This window comes from Meles meles, chromosome 9 (assembly GCF_922984935.1).
Source record: "Meles meles chromosome 9, mMelMel3.1 paternal haplotype, whole genome shotgun sequence".
NCBI lineage: Eukaryota > Metazoa > Chordata > Mammalia > Carnivora > Mustelidae > Meles > Meles meles.
This window is the reverse complement of record NC_060074.1, coordinates 11,488,146-11,509,150: the sequence shown is the minus strand read 5'-3', so window position 1 is coordinate 11,509,150 and position 21,005 is coordinate 11,488,146. Positions and strand designations below refer to the sequence as shown.

Here is a 21,005-nt window from a genome sequence, read left to right as displayed (position 1 = left end):
TCTCAGTCCTGTGATTCGTGTCTTTTCATCAGTCAGGTGGGAGTCCGTGCTAATGACACTCACTTGGGAACAAAACTTTTTTGGCTGCAAGGAAAATAAAAGAGGGGCGCCTGGGGGCTCAGTTGTTGGGCGTCTGCCGTTGGCTCCAGTCATGATCCCGGGGTCCCGGAATCGAGCCCTGCATCGGGCTCCCAGGTCAGCAGGGAGCCTGCTTCTGCTTCCCCCTCTCCCACCCCCCGCCTGTGTTCCCTCTCTCACTGTGTCTCTCTCTCTCTGTCAAATACATGAATAAATAAAATTTAAAAAAAAAAAAGAAAAAAGAATGGGGGAGAATCATGAAAATAAATATAACAAGTGTGAATTTATATTATACATGACCAGAATAAATTGCTAATAATCAATGAATTGGGGTGCAAGGAACTATGTTTTGTCATCAAGTAGAGATGCATTTTACATTACAGGCAGGTGTTACAGGCCCATCTATGTGCAGCAAAGAGTTAAATCGTCTGAAGCAAATCAGAGTGGAGTATTTGAAACGAATACTACCCACTACTGTATCTCTAGGGGCTGGCATCATTTCTGGCACATAATAGTTGATTAATAAATACTTATTATAGGAATTAAAACAACAAACAAATGTGGATAATCCCGTTTTAGTGATTCGCTTATTCCATTGTTGAGGAATCAGTGATTTAATCACTTTGTGGAACTAACTAGCTTTTTCAATCCGTCACATCAGAAAGGTTTACAAGCATATGGGGAAGGCATCACATTGTACCTTCACCGTTCAGAGAGTCCATCCCTCCTCATGTCACCGATGGCTGTGTGCATGCACATCAAGTAGAAGGCAGGACTTTTCTGTAGCAAAGGAGAGAAGTCCTGACTCAAATCCTAAAATTAATAATGACCACATGCCCCCAGTTGGGCCTTTTCACATAAGCAGTGGAACAAAGGTGTAAGGTCCTAAAGATGTAGGTTTGGGTGTGAGTCTTCCTTGAATAGGTATGTGACATTATTTTTTGTGAGCTTCAGCGTCTTCCGGAAAGTGGTCATATAATATCGCTGTCATACTGCTGTGAGAGTTCAATGGCGATGATATGTGCAGGGTTTAGCTCGGTGCCTCAACTGCTTTATGGTCAGTAGGGTTTCATGTTCCTGGAAATGCCATTGTGTTTTAAAAGAGGCATATGAGCAAGACAGTTATGAGAATTTCTGCACTTACAATGCACATTTTTCTCTAAAGAAAATTCATCAGGAAGTATTTGTGACATCTGTAGGTTCTGAGAAGTTAACCTTGAGTAACGCAGAGAAAGAGAAGGAAAAAAAACCCGAGTTTATACTGGTCATGTGGTTTATCATGGTTACGAGGCTTTGTGCCAGCAGCCCTAATCATTTTGAATATTCCTAAATATTTATCTACATTTGGACAGCTATTTGACCTTGAGCAAATTATCTGACCTCTCTCGTATTAGATGGGATCATTGTCTTTAAAGTTGGGCTCCAAGTTTTTGGACCTAAGGGTTGGGGAACAAGGCATTTGGGGTGGAGGTATGAACATCCAAGGCACTGATATACTCAGGAGTATCTTTTGTCTATACTCCAAGGTTTGGGTGCCAATTCGAAATTATCAATTTGATTGGCAACTTTTCTACCAAGAGTGTCAGAGGCAAACCCATGTCATGCCCTTGTAAAATCACTTCCAGAGTACTTTTTTGAGTTGAAGGAGTCACAGAGAAATTCTGCCATCTTCCTTCCCCTCCCCTTCCCCCACTTCTATTCTTCTATCCTGGATTTCCTGGAGATGTTCTAGGGAATACTGGACTGTTATCTTATTAAGGAATCCATTAGCACCATTCATGCTAATCCTTTTACATTTGCATAAGCATCTTAATGGTTTTAGGAAAAATCCATAGGCCAGAAATTCCAGAAATTTCTCTTTGCAAAGCCTTTTACCCAGTTTATTTCTTTCCACAGCTTTCTAAGTATGGACAGACCCCCAGGATTATTTCACAAAAGCAACTGTGTTAAGGTTTGCATTAAAACACGAGGTTCATGGTTCTGGAAATTTTATCAGTATTTTAAGTAGGATAGTTAGATAAACCTGCAGGAGGGATCCTACATCTACAGTAAGTGTCACTACATAAACTACTAGTATTCTCGTTGCAATGGGGGAGTTTTGCAAAGTGAGATGTCTTAGAAAAGTCTTAAATTCTTGCCGAAGAGTCTAGAAGTAGAAGCAGATATTCTGAGAGAGGGAATTGTTTCTGAAAATCATAGCAGCAGTTACTATTAGGTAAGTCACCTGGAAGATTGCATTAAAACCGATTTACAGATAATCCTCCCTGTTTTACAGGTAATTCCCAAATCACCCCAGAAGTTAGAACTTGGCCCTAAACATCCCAGTTTGTTCTTTCAGCCCATCCTAAGCTGTCTTACTGGGATTGTCAGGCATCTGATGTGTGCCCATCGGATACTTCTCCTTTTGCTTTTAAATTCTCCTCAGCAACTATATTTTGGGGCATTTAGTCATTGGAGTATATTTTGAGTATTGAAATTTTAGTAGGTTTACTTTACATAGCATCTACAGCAAATAGACATAATAAAAATAATGAAATCCAACTGAGAAAAGCACTGAACTAAAGAGCAAAAATTATGTTTTTTTTTTTTAAAGTGTGGACATTTCGATGCCTACTCATTTCCCTGGGAAATAAAAATAAGACATTAAACATTTGCTTTTAAAAAAAAAGTAGAATATTTTCCTTCTTTCTTTTGGTTGATGTAAATGTAACATGTATATACTCACAGTGGATTTTATTCCTTAGGGGTTTTTTTGTTTTGTTTTTATTCATATTAACTTTTGAAGCTTAAAGCAATATTTGTGTAGCATTTCTATAAATTTAATTTCAAGAGTTGTGAGATGTATCATTTTATATCCCATCTCTCCTGCGTCCTGATTTGCAGGTCAGAAAGTGCTCTGTTAAGCCTCCTCTGGAGAAACTGAATAGCAGTACATCCCTGTGTATACCGTGAGGCGTGCGATTCTATACTGACAAAGAGTCCTTCTAAAGTATAGGGTTTATTTTTAAAAGTGCTGTGATGTAACACGGCATAGTTACTTGAAAAAACGAAGAGACTGCAGTTCCTTAGGTGACCTTTGAGAAACAGCAGACGTTTGTCAGAGTGTCTTAATCAGGAAGTTTTGAAATGGGAAGCCTAATCTGTTAATCATAATTATACAGATATTTTCTGAAATTTACAATAGTGCTTTGACAAAGATCTTTCACATAGATACTCATCATCTAAACTTTAGTCATACAATTCTGAGATAATAATATTTTCCCTACGGCAAGACTGAGGGCCGGAGAAACTCCAGCTTGCTCAAGGAGGCCCCACAGTAGTCATGGAATGCAGGTTTGGGTACAGGTTCTAATACCGTGTCCAGTCAGTGCTTCTTCAGTATAATGTGACCATCAGCAAAAGCTGAAGACGTATCACATACATTTTTTTAAACATTTTATTTATTTATTTGACAGAGAGAGACACAGCGGGAGAGGGAACACAAACAGGGGGAGCAGAAGAGGGAGAAGCAGGCGTCTCACCAAGCAGGATGCCTGATGCGGGGCTTGATCCCAGGACCCTGGGATCATGACCTGAGCCGAAGGCAGATGTTTAACGACTGAGCCATCCAGGTGCCCCATCACATAATTTTTTGAAGATGGTTATACATGTATAATGTAATGAATGTTAAGTGATATTAGAGAAAAGAACAGACAACAGACTTGGACAGTTAATAAGTAAGTGTCTGGTATAGTCTCAAAAGACAACAGCACAAGGAGCACCTGGGTGGCTCAATTGGTTAAACGTCTGACTCTTGGTTTTGGCTCAGGTCATGACCTTGAAGTTGTGAATTCCAGCCCCACATAGGGCTCCACACTCACTCAGCATGGAGGCCGCTTGGTACTCTCTCTTTCCCTCTCCCTCAGCTCCTCTCCCTGCTTACCCTCTCTCTCTCTCTCTCAAATATATAAAAATTTTTTTTTAAGATTTTAGTTATTTATTTGACAGACACAAGTAGGCAGAGAGGCAGGCGGGGGGGGGGGGGGAAGCAGGCTCCCTGCTGAGCAAAGAGCCCGATGTGGGTCTCGATCCCAGGACCCTGAGATCATGACCTGAGCTGAAGGCAGAGGCTTTAACCCACTGAGCCACCCAGGCTCTCCTCAAATGAATAAAATCTTAAAAAAAAAAAAAAAAAGACAACAATGTAAAGACAAGATAGAATAGTGATTCACAAACTTTAGTGAACATAAAAATGACCTGGTAGCTATCTGGTAGAATTCCAAAAGCCAACAATACACAGATGACAGAGATGTCGATGCGCAAACTCTAGTGTACGTAAGAATCGTTGGAATCTTAGTGTACATAAGAAGTCTAAGATTCTGATTTGGAGCCCATGAATTTGTATTTCTAACAGGCTTCCAAGTGATATGGATTTTGGTGGTTCAAGGACTGTACTTCTGAATAGTACCAGAAATGTACAATGTACATGAAATATAAGTCTATATCAGGGACTTGTGATAATTAAGATAAATACTTGACTTCCTGGGCATACTGTAAAATTGCTTACATAAAATGAGATTCTTGCACCAAATATCTTTTCATTGTAATGCAGATTAGTTCCTGGGGAGGAGTTTGACTTTCTAGTCTATGAACCACCAGCCATAACCAGCAACGATGGCCACTAAATAGCTAACGGTCATAGGCTGCTTTTGGTTAGAACATCAACTCTGTGAACTTGGGAAGGCTCTAGAAGCTCCTGCAATTCTAATGCAGGGCTACAAAGGGCTCTCCTACTTTGGAGTTAAATAGAATCCCAGAACCACTCAGAGAGCGGTTAGATAATGGTTTCCCATTTCCTGAAGTTTTCACTCATTCCCAGAAAGCTCAGAGGAATCTGTAAGATATCCTGGAACTTTGAGTTTCTCAGAAACCTGCGCAGACTCCAGATCTGAACTGTTCACCTGCAAGGCCCCTGGTCTGAGATCCTTTCCCAGGGGTTAGGAGAGCTACAGAAGGCTTCTCAGCTATGAGGCAGAGAAATGTTTCAGCCCATTTCAGCCCCTCTTGCCTTGACATTTCCTCAAGCCACATCCTATTTGGAGACTCAGACTTGAAGCTTGATGCATCATTCCTTCCCAGGCACTTCCCAACCCCACAGATCCCCTTCAGGATTTCAGCAACAGTAGAATCAAATTCAGTGTAAATTAAATTGCAGCTCTGATTCAAAGCCCTGGAAGTAGTTGTGTTTTTTATGTCTCTTTAATAAGTAAGCATCTTGGCTTTATTGAGAACAATTTTGGTTGTGACTGTGGACATTGCTTTCATCATTAGAATCAGGACTACAGTTTATCCTCTTTTTCCCAGGATTTCTTTTTCACAGCCAAATATCACAGAGATAAAATGGACCCTCAGAGCCAAGGTGTTGTCTTTGGACTTGGTTTAGTTTAAGACAGACTTGTTATGTTTTCCATTAGAGGGACAAAGCAAAGCACAAAATCAGGCACGGCTGTTAGGTCTGCGTTTCAGCTATTGTGATTACTTTCAAATACATTTAAAAAGAAAGAAAGAGAGGCAGAGAGGGAAGGAGGAAGGAAAGAAGGAAGGAAGGAAAAAAGAAAAATAATGAGCATGCAAGCTCAATTGTCAGATGGAGTCTGGTACACTAGATGTTCCTCTCACCTTTTCTTATGCATTTAAGAAAATGCTTTTCTTAAAGCATTTGTCTTTGACCTGCTGTGACTTTAGAGGCTAAAATAGTATTCTGATATTTTTTATGAGAGTGGTAGCAGAAAGAAAATGAAGATTTTCAAGCTTGGCAAAATCTGTAGAAATTGTTATTGAAACCATCCTCTGCTCTGGTCCGTGGAGATGTAGCCTGTTGGTGAGCATTTGATTTTTAAGCATTCTTAAAAGTCAGGATGATGATTTTTTTAAAATCTTTTTTCATTCTTAGGAAGTAAAAAACTTGGCTTTTGTTGGTAGAGAGACACTGAAAAATAGTGACAAAGATTCTTCGTTTGACCAGATTTTTTAACCGGTCTTCTAAATTTTCTCTATGGCCCATCTGTGCACTTCCTTGTAAAATCCAGTTTTAGCAAGAACCCTTCTAGGTCAGTTTAACCTGAACCCCCCAATATCTGATCACCCCTCAATATCTGATCGGGTTCCCCATCTTCCACACCCCCCACCCCCCAGGTGATGTCTGATTGCCCTGGCCTGTCTTCATAAAGAACCCTGTTAGGTCAGTTTAGCCAGAACCGCCCTTATTTCTGATGTTTCTTCTTAGTGATTTTCTGTCAACTGACCCCCACCCTGCTCGTTGGCAGGGTGTTCCCATGTGTTGATGCTGTATTTGGAGTTAAGTTCGGTCTCTCTCCCCCGTCATAAAATCCCATTGCAGGGGTCCCTATGCCTATTGCGATGGTCCTGGATAGGTCTAAGCTCTGTCTTACCGTCTTCAAAGCGTGTTGTTGAGTATCTTTTTCTTTAACAACTTAAGGGGTGTCTTTAGTCTTAGAGGTAGCCTATAGACTGTATCTGGTTTTCAGATAGGCTTTGTTTGGCATGCGTTGTGCTTTGCAAATGGAATTAATTGCCAATCCTTCAAAAATAGGCACTATCATTTAGTAATCCAGATTTTCCGTTTTCTTGAGAAAACATCTCAAAAAATGACAATATGAGAAAGACAAAAACTGGACAAGGTGAGGTAGCGGCCACTTCCTTTAGACTGGCAGGATTTCTCTCACTCCCCTTGTATCTCTGCAGTTGGCTTCTCTGCCTTTTGTTCTCTACCTGGAGGTGTAGGCAGTTGCCTTTGCAGTTGCTTCGTTATGGTTTTCTAAGGAATTGGTACTTCATGGTGTCACTGCATGTCCTTAGGGAAACTTCCACAGTCCCTGTTTTTAAATATATTAATTTATAAGGATCTGAGAACTCATATGAAAAGGACATACTATGTACAATCTTAAAGGAAGATGGAATGACATTATGCTGATTCTTATTGCACCCATTCATATAGGTTTTCTGGAGCTCTGACAACGTTTAATTGTGTGCCTAATTATGACTGGATCTGTGCATAGTTTTCTTACTAATGATGTGATCTAGATCTATTTCTTTTTTAAATTTTTAAAAAGATTTTATTTGGGGGCGCCTGGGCAGCTGAGTCGGTAAACGCTTGCCTTTGGCTCGGGTCATGATCCCAGGGTCCTGGGATGGAGCCCCACGTCTGGGTTCCTGCTCAGCAGGGAGCCTACTTCTCCCTCTCCCTTGCCTCTCCCCCTGCTGTGCTCTCTTTCTCTCCCTCTCTCTTTCTCTGTCAAATAAATAAATAAAGTCTTTAAAAAAATGTTTTTATTTGTTTATTAGATAGAGAGAGACATAAGCGTCTGGGAGGGGCAGAGGGACAAGCAGACTCCCCAATGAGCAGGGAGACTGAAGGGGTATGGGGGGCAGGGGTGGTTGATCCCAGGACCCTGAGATCATGACCTGAACCAAAGTCAGATGCTTAATTGACAGAGCCCCCCAGGTACCTGTGTTCAGATGTATTTCAAGAAAGTGTAATTAAACCACCGAAGAATGAAAATACTGAAATTTTGGGAAGTTAGCTTTTGATCAAAGCGTGCGTGCTGTAAATGTTATGGTTCTATTTTTTTGCTTTTAAGTAGAAAAAGAAAGGGATAAACTTTTACTTCTTTAGTACTTGAAAACATAATTTAATATTTGAGTTTGCCTTTATTTTGGCTGATTTAAAAAGGAATTAGACAAAAGTGAACCAAGTGTCTAGTCGATGCCAAGTATTTCTGTCCATAAAGTGCAACTTTACTCCAGACACGTTGTGTGGCTCCTTTCCTTCTTTCAGTAAGGGGTCATAATAGTAATTCCTGCCGTATGGAAACGGTGTTACATCACCTCTTGAAGGCTCTCAGCCATTTGCTTCGTTTAGTTTTAAGATCGTATGCCTTAAAGTTTAATTAATACAATGACTGAGAAACGTTTGCATTTAGAGGATAAGATTAAAATAATTTGTTCTCCTTGAACCTTGTGGAGGAAAGGTGAGTACTACTAAACAAATTACATTGAAGGGATTAAATTAGAAATTGAGCCTTTAAACAAGTCTAAGATAAACTTTACTTATTTGGGGGTTCATAGGAAAGTTAAGCATTCATTTTGATTTTTTTTTAAGCAAAGTAGGAATAAATACCGTGTATGTCTGAATCTCAGGTGATTCCAAACACTAACACTTACTTTCCCAGTCAGAAGTTTTGAATATGTAAAATCCAAAAACATTTGGATAAAATTATCAAATATTTACCAACATTTTAATTAACAATTAATTGATGTCTACATATGTATTTTAAAATCATATAGTACATAAAATATTAATTAGAAATACTGTTTTTCTCTGCTTTTAAAGTTCATTGACTGATTTTATTCAAATCCTTCACTGGTGCCTCTGTCATTACAAAACCCCGTGTTTGGAGTCATTTACCCAGTTTTCTAGGATATGCCATTTCTGCTCAAGTTGTTTTTGAGACTTTGAACTTTTGATACAAATATGATTCTGCCATTGTAAGCATTATGCCAAGCTACGGGATCATTTGCATAATAGTGAGACAGCTATTTTTAAAATTTATCCTATATAGGTGACTACTTTTGATCTCTTGTTCTTTAAAGTAATCTTAATAGGCTTTTACATGATTATATCCAGCATTTGCAGTTGTAAGAAATAATTACTAAATCTGTTTGAAATTTTTGCTCAAAAGAACAGATTTTGTTGGGGCACCTGGGTGGTTCAGTTGGTTAAGGGTCAGATTCTTGATTTCAGCTCGGGTCATGATCTCAGGGTCATGAGACAGAGCCCAGCATCCAGCATCAGGCTCTGTGCTCAGCTCAGTCTGCTTAAGAATCCCTTCCTCTCTCCCTCTGCCGCTCCCCCCCACCGCCACACTCTTTCTCTCTCTCTCTCTCTCAATTAAGTAAATTTTTAAAAAATACCCGATTTTGTTAAATTTCATATGTAAGGATTTAAAACTAGTAATGATGAAGGTTATTTCAGCCTAGTACGTTTTCTCCAAGCCAACCTTTGTTTTACGTAATAATGTGATACTGAGATTTAGATAAAAATATGACTATGAGGGACACCTGAGTGGCTCAGTCAGTTAAGCATCTGCCTTCGACTTGGGTCCTGATCCCAGAGTCCTGGGATCAAGCCCCGCATTAGCTCCGTGCTTGGCAGGGAGTCAGCTTCTCCCTCTGCCCCTCACTGGCAGCAAGCTGCTCATGCTTGTTCTCTCTCTCTGAAATTAATAAACAAAATCTTAAAAAAAAAAAAGAATTTGACTGTGAGGTGATTTGCTCTTTTCTGGGAAATATTCTTGGGAGTGGAAAAAAAAGTGCCTCATTTTTGAACATATAAGATACTCGCTTTCTTTTTCTTTTGCCTTTCCAGGTTATTCCTTAAATCTTTACTAGTAAAGTACAATAAAATGTAATAAGGCCGATATCCTGGGGGAGGGTTAGTGGAGATCTTATTTAACGGAAAGTCAAGGCAATGTTATTAATATTGGGAGATTTTTTTTCTTATCCTAGTGCGTATCACAATTATTAACATATCCATTTCTTAAAGAAATATTCCTATAACAAAGATAACAAATGAGTAGATAAAAGGATATACTACACGGTACACATTTTCTATGAATGTTCCCATAGTTGTATAATACTTACCATGTGAGATTTTATTAGGAGGTAGCAGTTAATTTGGCAGGAGATGTTGTCCTTGTCATTTCCTGATAACCATGAACTACACCATTAACCACAAACTGCAGAAGATGAGAACAGCTGGTGTTTTTACAACAGAGGGTGATGAGGGAGATGAGAGAGCTTGGGAATATGAGAGGATTAGAATTTATCATGCTTAATGGTTTCTGTCTTGGTTATTCAATATAATGCCCACTTCTAAGAATTTAAGAAAAATGAAATAAATATTATTACTTTCATATCACCTATGAAAAAAATCTAGTACTGAAACATTTTGCAGGGAGGGATAACTCACTGTTACTCTGGGGCTTCCAGCTTTGCACGACAAAAGCTTATGTCATTAATATACCAAAAATAGGATAATTCAGTACTATGTATAGTAGCAATAAAATATACCAATGAAAATAATGACGAATTATCATTTTTATCTCTTAACAGTTGAAAGAGTGGAACGAGAAAACCTTTCAGACTATTGTGTTCTGGGCCAGCGTCCAATGCATTTACCAAATATGAACCAGCTGGCATCCTTGGGGAAAACCAACGAACAGTCTCCTCATAGCCAAATCCACCACAGTACTCCGATCCGAAACCAAGTGCCCGCATTACAGCCCATCATGAGCCCTGGTCTTCTTTCTCCCCAGCTCAGTCCACAACTTGTTAGGCAACAAATAGCCATGGCCCATCTGATAAACCAACAGATTGCTGTTAGCCGGCTCCTGGCTCACCAGCATCCTCAAGCCATCAACCAGCAGTTCCTGAACCATCCGCCCATTCCCAGAGCAGTTAAGCCAGAGCCAACCAACTCTTCCGTAGAAGTGTCTCCAGATATCTACCAGCAAGTCAGAGATGAGCTGAAGAGGGCAAGTGTGTCCCAAGCTGTCTTTGCAAGAGTGGCATTCAACCGCACACAGGTATGATTAGCATTGAACATGGTAATTGGTGGTTAAGAATAATACTAAGGACAGGGCGCCTGGGTGGCTCAGTGGGTTAAGCCGCTGCCTTCGGCTCAGGTCATGATCTCAGGGTCCTGGGATCAAGTCCCGCATCGGGCTCTATGCTCAGCAGGGAGCCTGCTTCCCTCTCTCTCTCTCTGCCTGCTTCTCTGTCTACTTGTGATCTCTGTCAAATAAATAAATAAAATCTTGAAAAAAAAAAAAGAATAATACTAAGGACAGAATTGTGACATCTTTTTTATCTTATTATCTCAGAGCACTCAGGATTAACTAATAATCCTTAGTTTGGCAAATATTGTCATCATTGATCCATATATGACCATAATTAACTAATTTGAGTAGGGTAATGAACATCTGTGAACCTACCACCCAACTCAGGACCCAATGTTACCAGTGACTTGGGCCTATGTGCTCCTCTCTCCCTTTATCTTCTCCATTGGCTTTTCCCCAGGTATAACTCCTGTCTTGAATTTTGTGGTTATCATTTACTTGTTTTTTAAAAACTAGTTCTAAAACTATTAATGCGTATGCAATGTATTATTTGCCTCATTTTTTAACTTCATAAAAAGAGTATTAATGTCATAATTTCTGTAATTTTTTTAAAAAAACCTTTCAAAATATATAAGTTAAAGTTAAGATATTGATAAAATGGTAATGGATAGTTTACTCATATTTTTTGATATTTTGGGAGAATTACATGTTAATGTAATACTAAAAGATAAACAGTTCATGTATATCTTGTTTTATTGAGCCCCTCATCTCAGAGTTTCTGATTCCATAGCCCGGGGAAGTACCTGGAAATGTGCATTTGTATCCAGGTCCCAGGTGATTCTGATGCCAATGGCCTGGGAGTCATACTTTGAAAACCACTGATTTAGTCCTTAGATGAATAACAAAAAAATTAAAATGCTAATCTCAAGGAGCTAATGACCTGGTAATTTAAACAAATGTGTTTGGATGACGAAAGTAAAATGAGAAGTAATGTGAGTAGTGTAGGAGAAGAACTGTGGTTGTAGTGGGTTGTAGCTCCATGAGGAGCTGGGGGTAAGGGATCCTTACAGGAGGATGAATACCATGCTTTTCAGAGGACAGTAGGTTGAAGTTTGTCACCCTCCTCATTGCAAGGCAGGAGGCTAAGCTCTGCGCAGATGCAGAGATGAAAAAGAGCGTGGGCCAACACATTTGTAAACACCTGACTTGAGTATTAAGTTGCTGGCAAGTTAGACCTTGAAGGATAAATGGAATTTAACAGGAAAAGACAGAAAAGGAGGGTATTTTAGGCTAAAGGAATTAACGAGAAAAGTGCTGAGTCAGGCAGGATTGGGAATAGTTGGTAGTCGATAGCAAAGCCAGATAATAAAACATAAAAGGTGGAAACAGATCAAAAAAATGTCTTAAGGCCATGCTAGGAACTTTGAACTTTAATAGGACACTGGAAATCACTGGAGGTCTTATGTAGGAATATGCTGTAATCCAGTAATCAGAATTGGATCTCATGATACCAAGAGGGTAGCGATACCATTTAGAAAGCAGCCCTAAGTGTCCAGCTGAAATGTTTAGAAGTTTTGAACTAGGCTGCTGGTGGTAAAATAGAGTACAGAGTCAGGAAGCACCGTGGAAATAAAACTGACGGAAAGTGTAACCACCATAATGCCAAGGTTTGAGCCTCGTGACCGAGAATAAATCTGTAATTACTTCAAGTATCGAGAACATCGAAAGAGATGGTTGGAGTAAGTTTAGAGTGATTATTTTGGATTAGGCTGTTTTGACCCTGAAGTGCTGGCAGATTTCTTAAATGAAGGGATGCAGGAGTCATTGAAAATACGAGTTTGGTGCTAAAGAGAGTTTGTAGGGCTGGAGGAAGAGATTAGAAATTTGTTGACAGAGCCTGAGATTTAGAGAGTTGGGAGAAGGAGGAGAAAAAACCATCACCACTCCTCTCCCCCGGAAAAGAGTCAGAAGAGATGCCAGTAGAGGTGGGAGCGGGTGGCGATGGAAGGATAAGGAGGTAGTAGTGAGCGCACAGAGGACATGAGCAGAGTTTCCGGGAGACTTGTCCATGTGGGCAAGACTAAGACATCTGGGAGTGAGAAGCTTGAACCGCGCCGTGAAAGTTGGTGATTGGTTGGGAGAGATCTTTGGCAAACTTAGAGTATAATTTCATTAGAGTGGAGAAGGCAGGAGCCAGAACTTAGGAGTCAAGGAGTGACTAACCGTTGACGATACAGAAGCAAGGGCTGCAAATTACTCTTTCCAGGAGTTGGTGCTGAAAAGGAGGCCAGAAGTGTGTTGACAGTTTGAATGTGATGGGGCTTCCATCTGAGATCGAAGCATTTGCCCAGTAGTTTGGGAATCTCAGCTTAAGTTAACAGGCATGAACTGGTGATGGAACCAAGCACTGTGGTTTGGTAAGAGACTCCAGGAATGTTGGAACCAGGGGACTGGGAGAAGGGAAGAAGCACAGTGGGGCTCTTTGAGGTTTGGTGCTGACAGATTAGGTATGGCAGGAGACCAAGAGGGGGAAATCTCTTGCTCCCATGACTCTTAGCTAATTTATACATTCTATTATTGACAGACTCAGTTGACATCTTTAGAAAATGCATTTGGAGATTCACAGAGGTCTGCACAGGTTCCAGATAGCACCCTAGGGCTTCTTTTTTTGACTGAAAGCACTCAAGCAGCATTTGTGCGTGTCCACAGTTATCTGAACTCGTGTTATGAAAATCTCTGGTTCTTTCGAGCAAGTGTGTTGCGTGTTATTGCTAAATACAAAGTGGAAGGGTGCATCTTTTAGTCTTTATTTTGCAGTGTGTGTGGGTGTGTTCTTTCATCTATCATTCATAGGCATGAATGGGCATTTCATAGCTAGCCAACATTTTATTGCCTGGTTATATATACAGTTCCTTTGGCTAAGTATAAAATTGAAAGCGTGGTTGGATTTTAGAATCAAATGCAGTATACATTTTATCCACATAGCATGAAGCCTTAGAGAGGACTCACAGAGAGACTAGACAAAAGACAGACCATGCTGGCGTGAGGGCATGCTCTGCCAAGGCCCTAGGATCTTGGAGGTCTGTCTTGTCCTGCACAGTCCTTTTAGTCTATTTTTATGGATTAATGATTTTTCTTTGGCAGTGCCATCGTTCAAGTGCCAAGTTATAAAAGGCCTAATTGAAGCATGGAACACATTTTATTATTTTCCTCCTGCCATTAAATTTGTAAGATGGCTACACGCAGAAAGGAACATTCACTTTCAATCAACATGAGTTTGAGTTCATGGGCCAGCCTTGAGGATATCAAATGGAAACTGCATAGGAATGTATGAGTATTTCCTTTTAAAATTCTGCTTTTAATTTGGGAAAGCTTTTCATCCCTCTGGGATCATAACCTGTTGTGTATAAAGCCCAACCTAATCAAGGTAGATGGTATTGACAGAATGACATAGTTTGAACTTAAGCTGGAGGTCAGCAGGCAGATTGTTTTTGCTGCATATACTGTAGTCACTAACAGCAAGGTTGGACGGCTGGGTTTCACCAGCAGAATCATTAAATGGAAAATACGGTGTACTATGCTCCATGAAACCAACCATGGATTTTCCAAACGTTAGGCTTTTTTGAGTGGAATCAGACATTGATGGGTGATATAATGATTTCTAGCTATAATGAACACAAATGAACTTCACAGATAGAACATAAATGAACAGTTAATCTTTGGATAGAAAAGAATCTCAACATTTTTTTTTTTCCCTCAAAGCAAACAGGATTAGAACCTCTTCTTTTAGGTGGATACCCAAGGCCAGGATCAGTCTTGTACTTAGTTGCTTTACTGATAGGTCATACATCTTTAGTCCACGGAGTATTTTCTTTCTTTCTTTTTTTTTTTTTTAAAGATTTTATTTATTTATTTGAGACAGAGAGAGAGCATATGCATACATGCACGAGCAGGAGGGGAGAGGCAGAGACAGAGGGAGAAGCAGACTCCCTGCTGAATGGGAAACCCTATGAGGGGCTTGATTCTAGGACCCCGAGATCATGACCTGAGCTGAAGGCAGATGCTTAACCCACTGAGTCACCTAGGGCTCCCCCACTGAATATTTTCTAGAAATAGTTATGATCTCTATTATTCATTTGTTACCAGATTCAGTAAAAAGCAACTGTATTTGTCACCCTATAGTTCGCATTCCTTGTTTGGTGCTTAATGATTGGACTAGTAACAACCAGTAATTAGACAGAGAGAGAGAGAGTGTATGTGTATCGAACAAAATCACATGTATAACATTCATAAATGAAGCTAAAACTAAGAAAATAGACCTCAGGGACACCTGGGTGGCTCAGCCGTTAAGCATCTGCCTTTGGCTCAGGTCATGATCCCAGGGTCCTGGGATAGAGCCCCTCATCGGGCTCCCCACTCTGGGGCAAGCCTGCTTCTCCTTCTCCCTCTCCCCCTGCTTGTGTTCCCTCTTTCACTGTGTCTCTCTCTGTCAAAGAAAAGAATAAAATCTTTTTTTTTTTTTAAGATTTTATTTATTTATTTGACAGATAGAGATCACAAGTAGGCAGAGAGGCAGGCAGAGAGAGCGAGAGGAGGAAGCAGGCTCCCTGCCAAGCAGAGAGCCCGATGCGGGGCTCGATCCCAGGACCCTGGGATCATGACCTGAGCGAAAGGCAGAGGCTTTAACCCACTGAGCCACCCAGGCGCCCCGAAAAGAATAAAATCTTAAACAAATGAAAAACAAAGCAATAAAGCATCAGTCTAGTTCGTCGTGTTTGAAACTTCCCGATGAAGAACTCAAATTCATAATAAACAGCATTTGAAAACGCCACTTGTCCAAAGAGAAACTATTAATGACTGTGTATATCTGATCCTTTGCCCCTGTGAGTGTATCATCTGGTGATATAAAATAGCCACACCCGAGGGAAGAGCGCTCTATTTCCAAGAGCTTTAGTACATTTTTATGTTAATCAGTGTGTCCTGAGGTCCTGCGGTGCTAGGACATCACGTCTTCAGCTTGGGCTCAAGATGAGGGAGCTCTAGATGGAGGGGATAGCAGAGCTTCATTGTGCCGTCCGGGTGCTAGAAGCCTGTTCTCGTCATTGTGACCTTACGTAAAATAGATTCTGGGCACCATCCCTTTTTTCCTTATTAGTCTTTTGGAGGAAAGAGGTTAACCCCACTTTTTGGGTCTCTGAGGATTTTATGACAAAGGAGACACAAGATGTGTTCTGACCTGCTCATCAATTTTCAGGCAGTCCTGTGGTATATTTCTAAGTGTTTCTGTCACCTGTGGTCACAGAGTGAGGTGGTGTGGTCAGTACACCTGAGGAGGCTGAGGCAGATGACACGGCTGCCCTATTGTTGGCGTTCTAATTCCCACCTTCTGTCCCCCTACTTGTACTTCTAGAAGCTACCAACTGCTAGTCAGCTTTTCATTCAAAGGACTTTCCTCAGGCTACTGGAGTTTGCTTTCCTCACACTGGCAGAGAGCTGGAGATACTTACGCTGTGTCTGACAGGTGCAGGAGGATGAAAGTCCAGCTCCCCTGCCTCCGGTCGTAGGGATGGCCCGGAAGTGTGGCTTCTCTTCCAGAGCTCTCTACAGAGAGGCTGAGGCGGGGACTGCCTGGTCTTCTTCCCTTCCCTGCCCCTCCCACGCCCTCACCAGTTTCCCTCAGAAACACTTCCCTAATAGATCACTTGTACAGGAATCTATCTCAGGACGTTCTTCTTATCCCAGATTATGGATCAGGGCCACTGCGAGTCTAAATCGGCTTTTGGGCCTATCGTGGGGGTCGTAGGTTGAATGAAACTGATCTTCAATATTATGCCTCTTGCCTTCCAAATCTAAACTAAGACGTCACTATGGGAATAGTATAGATTTTTTACTGTACTACTTTCTCTTGAAAATATTGTCACTATTATTATTTCATACGGAATTCAGTGGACTGATACTGATATTGTCTAGATATACTTACGGATAGTGAATGTGAGGGAGAAAAACAGAAAGAGAAAAAGAGGCAATGAGACTGAAACAGACACTGGATTTGAAGCTCTGTGAGATCTTCCAAACTTAAGCTAAACTACCCTTACTGAGGTTGAGTGCGGAATCACGTGATGCATGTGAGTTTCAGAGTGGCTTTGCTCCCTGGCCGGTCCTGTCTGCAGTGTTCTGTCAGTGATGCAAATGGTGTTTGTAGGACTAATAGTTTCAAGAAATAAAAGGACCCATGGTCTATCTAGTTTCTTTTTTCTTTTTCCCTTTCTTCCCTTTCTCCCTCCTTCTATCCTTCCTTCCTTTTTTTTTTTTAAGATTTTTACCTTCCTTTCTTTTGTGATTCATTTTCTCTTGCTTATTTCCTTAATTTATTTAGAGTTGGCCTGCTCTCACTTACTAGGCTTATGGACATTAAATAAGTTGCTTGCCTATTCACTGTGTTTACATTTGTGCTTTTTGACAGTTTGATTATGAATCCTAACTTTGAGTGTTGTTTTGCCCTGTGTCATTTTGTGGACTTAAAAAAAACAATAATTAGAGACTTGTGACACTATGAAAAGGTTTATGACCGTATTTTAAAAGACTTACTATTAGCAAGGAATGGTTGTGGGATGCCCACTGACCTGTAACAAGGATGGTTTCATAAAATATGTACACTGGCTCTTCCTTAATAGATCAACTATTCTCTAATTTATTTAAAAATCCAATGACCTACATATTCGTATGCTCAGAGATCCCCCACTTACTAACATAGTTTCTCCTCCGAGACCTTCCATCTGAGTAAATCTGTTAAATGAAGCACAGGAAGCTTTGATCCAAACGAGGCTAAATCCATCGGAACGGATGCCCTGCCCCATGTGAATGGGGCATTAGAATGTCAGAAAAGGGAAATTAGGTGAGACCCACGTTCCATCTCTGCATCACCCTTTCCTTGACGCTGGAGGTCAGGAAATCCCCTACACGAGGAATCAGCAGTAAGACCTTTCTACAGTTTGAAAATCAGACTACTGCCACATTCATTATTCATAGAATAGAGTTTTTTTTCTTTTTCCTTTAGCAGATTACATCATAACTCAGAAAGTTCAGGTCCATTTTCTGTCTCAGGTAGTTCTCCTGAGCCGATTCTTAGAAACATGTTTTCAGTAGAAGCCCAGATGTGTTTCACGCAATGTGCTGTTCTGTAGCAGTAAGCCCCTAATTTGGTCTCTTGTTCCTTATTCAGTGTGATGCAAAAGTCACCAAGTTACACACTTTGCAAGCTTTTGTCAGACACCTTGCTTGAGATGATTGCTCATCGTGGTCTTATCTCATAGAGAAAAGGATTTTAAAAATCCTTTGGGAAATTATTTGGTTGACCTGTCCTTATGGGACTATTTTTGAATTTTTTATGAGACTTTGCAAAGAATCTGCTGTTTACTCATCAAAGCCACATCATTTGAAGAAACCTGAGGCCAGGGTCATAAATATAATTTTATAAAGTGACTCAGCAACTGGAGAATGTTAGAAAATTAGCTTGAATATTGTATCACGAAAGTTGGCAGTGAGGTCAATGGCTAGAAGTGTGCATGTCTGTGTGAAACGACATGGATTTTGCTTTTAGGCTTGATTGGCACCAGGTTTATAATATATGCATGCCTATATTATTAAGGTCAAAAATGTCTAAGGACTTGCTAAACACTATATTTTGAAGTGGCACAGTTAGGAAGAGATATGTAGCAACAGCATGAACATTTTAGCAACCAAAATATTGGGAAATCTGAACTTAAGTGCATTACCAGTCAATTTGGGGGAGAAGAAAGTCTCGTGTCTGATTTATACATATTGTTGGCCAAAGATAGGCTTGATTTAATTCACGTACAGTTTATGTTTGTAGAAAACTTGACCTTCAAGATATTCAGAATTATTTCTCGGCCAACCTCTCGTCCCAGCCATCATTATTTCTTACTATGCAGTAGAGATATGGGCGCTCAGCCAGTCATCCAGGAATAGAACACAATGTAAACTCAGGGGTCTTGACTCCATGGTCCAGTGAGCTGGTTATAAAATGACAAGGAAACCTGTGAGAAAAAGGAAGTCCATCCACTGAAAGATGGCCTTTAAATATGAAATGTCGCAGATCAGGCATGAACATGTTATTGGGTTTTGAAGCAAATAATACAACCTCTTTTGATTTCAACATTAAATTAATAAAGTAGGAAAAGATGGCCCTGCTTGCTTCATAAAATAGGCAATCTTTCATTTCAGAGCCACTGGCTTGAATTTGAAGATTTAAAGATTGTAATAATATTAATATCTCTCAGGATAGCAGTGTCTCAGAGTTATTAGATGGCTTGAGGATGGCCCCTAGCTAGTGGTCTCACAGTAGTTCCTGTTGTACATATAAGAACTATCATTAATTAGCACCTTTTGGACAATTCCAATGAAGAAGGATGGAGGAGATTCTGGCTTTGTGTTCTGGGTAGAGAGAAGGTTGACTCAGTAACTGTCAAACATCTGTAACCCTCTTCTCGTTCCTAAATCTACTTGGAAGAGAGAATTTTGTGTAAAAGAATATATAAAGACACTCCCCCCTTTACAAAAGTGGCACCAAAGAATCAGGAAAGAAAGATGATAGTATGCTGTTCTGTCTAGTCCTATCCCTGGTCAGTGTGCAAAGTTCTTAAAAATTAGTTACTGAAATAATTATAGAAAACTCCAATTTCTCCATTTTAGCTAAAAAAAAAAAGCTGCCTTCTGGGGATGGTTTTATATGATTTTGTCAGTATTTTCTAACAAGGAGTGATCAACTCATTTCACACAGATATGGAATCTCTCTCTTCAATAAGGACTTTCTTTTATCTCCAGTGAGTGTATCTCAATATAGACCTGTATTTTCAGTGTAAAGGCCTATTTTAGTGTTAACTAGTCTCCTTTGACCCTGGGTGATGTTTACAATTAAAGTAGAATTTTTCTAGAAGAAATACAAGGATCACTAGCTTTACATCTCATTATTTATATACTTTTTCACCATTGTTTATTTAAAGTAATAAAAAAACACACAAGGAGTGTTCCTTTCATGGTCATTGATTGAAATGATGACCATTTGGCCTGGGGTTAAGTGCATGTTTGTTCAAATAAAACAAATTAAATTTAAAGGCCAGAAATGCTGTGAGAAAAACATAACTGAATCAATTTGAAGTCAGTTGGAGATTACAAGGTTGTTTGCATTCTGTCTACAAGATTTGTACCTAAAATTATCATTGTAGACTACAGCATTTACTTTCAGACTTCTCTGACTGCAGTACCCAGGGAGAAGTACTTTTTACATCATGAGCTGGTACAGACACTCCCACACGTGCACATACGTATGTGTGTCTATCTTGAGCTCCATTTGATATCCACTGTTTATCTATATGTTTCTAAGGCAAAGGCTTCTTAAAGGAAAAAAAAAAAAGCCTTCATCAAATAATACTCATATCATGTGTGAAGTACTCTGGTAATTTCCAATCTATTTAATTGCATTTCATTATAAAAAATAGTTATGTACTGAAATAATTCTATCATCCACTGATAATTGTGACCCATGTTTAAACAAAAATGCAAATGAAGGCTTTTCTTTAAATGACTACAGAGTTACTTAAGGAAGAAAAGTTGTTTTACTTTCCTGAAGTATAAAATGAGTATCTTGGTTTAGTGATATGCTGGATATCCATGTGGTCCTTCCACTTTATATAATCACTTAAATTTTTCTTTACATTATCTTCAATCCCAGATAATTTTAAATATTTTCCTTCCTAAAATGTATTCTTTACATTTTCTGCCTTCTGTATGGGAAGGTGTTCAGTGAAATGTACGTGGAGGGCCTTGGAAACTTGAAGTTGCAAATTCAGAATAAGAATTGTATTTTGGGGGCTCCTGGGTGGCTCAGTGGGTTTAAGCCTCTGCCTTCAGCTCGGGTCATGATCCCAGGGTCCTGGGATCGAGCCCCACATCGGGCTCTCTGCTCACCAGGGAGCCTGTTTCCTCCTCTTTCTCTGCCTGCTTCTCTGCCTAGTTGTGATTTCTCTCTGTCAAATAAATAAAATATTTAAAAAAAAAAAGAATTGTATTTTGGTATTAGTTCTGTACTTACTAATTCATTCATTTAGCAAATATTTGTTAAGCATTCAGAGACTATGGTAGGCATTATAATGGAGGCCAACATTTATTGAACTCGTGTATCAGGTACAGTGGCAAGCTCTAGGGAATCCTATGTGGGAAGTAAGATTA

At 39.9% G+C, this 21,005-nt stretch overlaps 1 protein-coding gene across 2 annotated transcripts in view; it reads left to right on the top strand.

The window, feature by feature from the left end:
* The window catches only part of SATB2 (SATB homeobox 2), a 189,234-nt gene that overhangs the window by 104,346 nt on the left and 63,883 nt on the right, over positions 1-21,005 (top strand). For both annotated transcript variants that reach the window (XM_046019461.1, XM_046019459.1), the window contains exon 7: positions 10,252-10,724. In XM_046019461.1, coding sequence (XP_045875417.1) covers positions 10,252-10,724 — 473 coding nt within the window. The remainder of the gene's footprint in view (positions 1-10,251; positions 10,725-21,005) is intronic.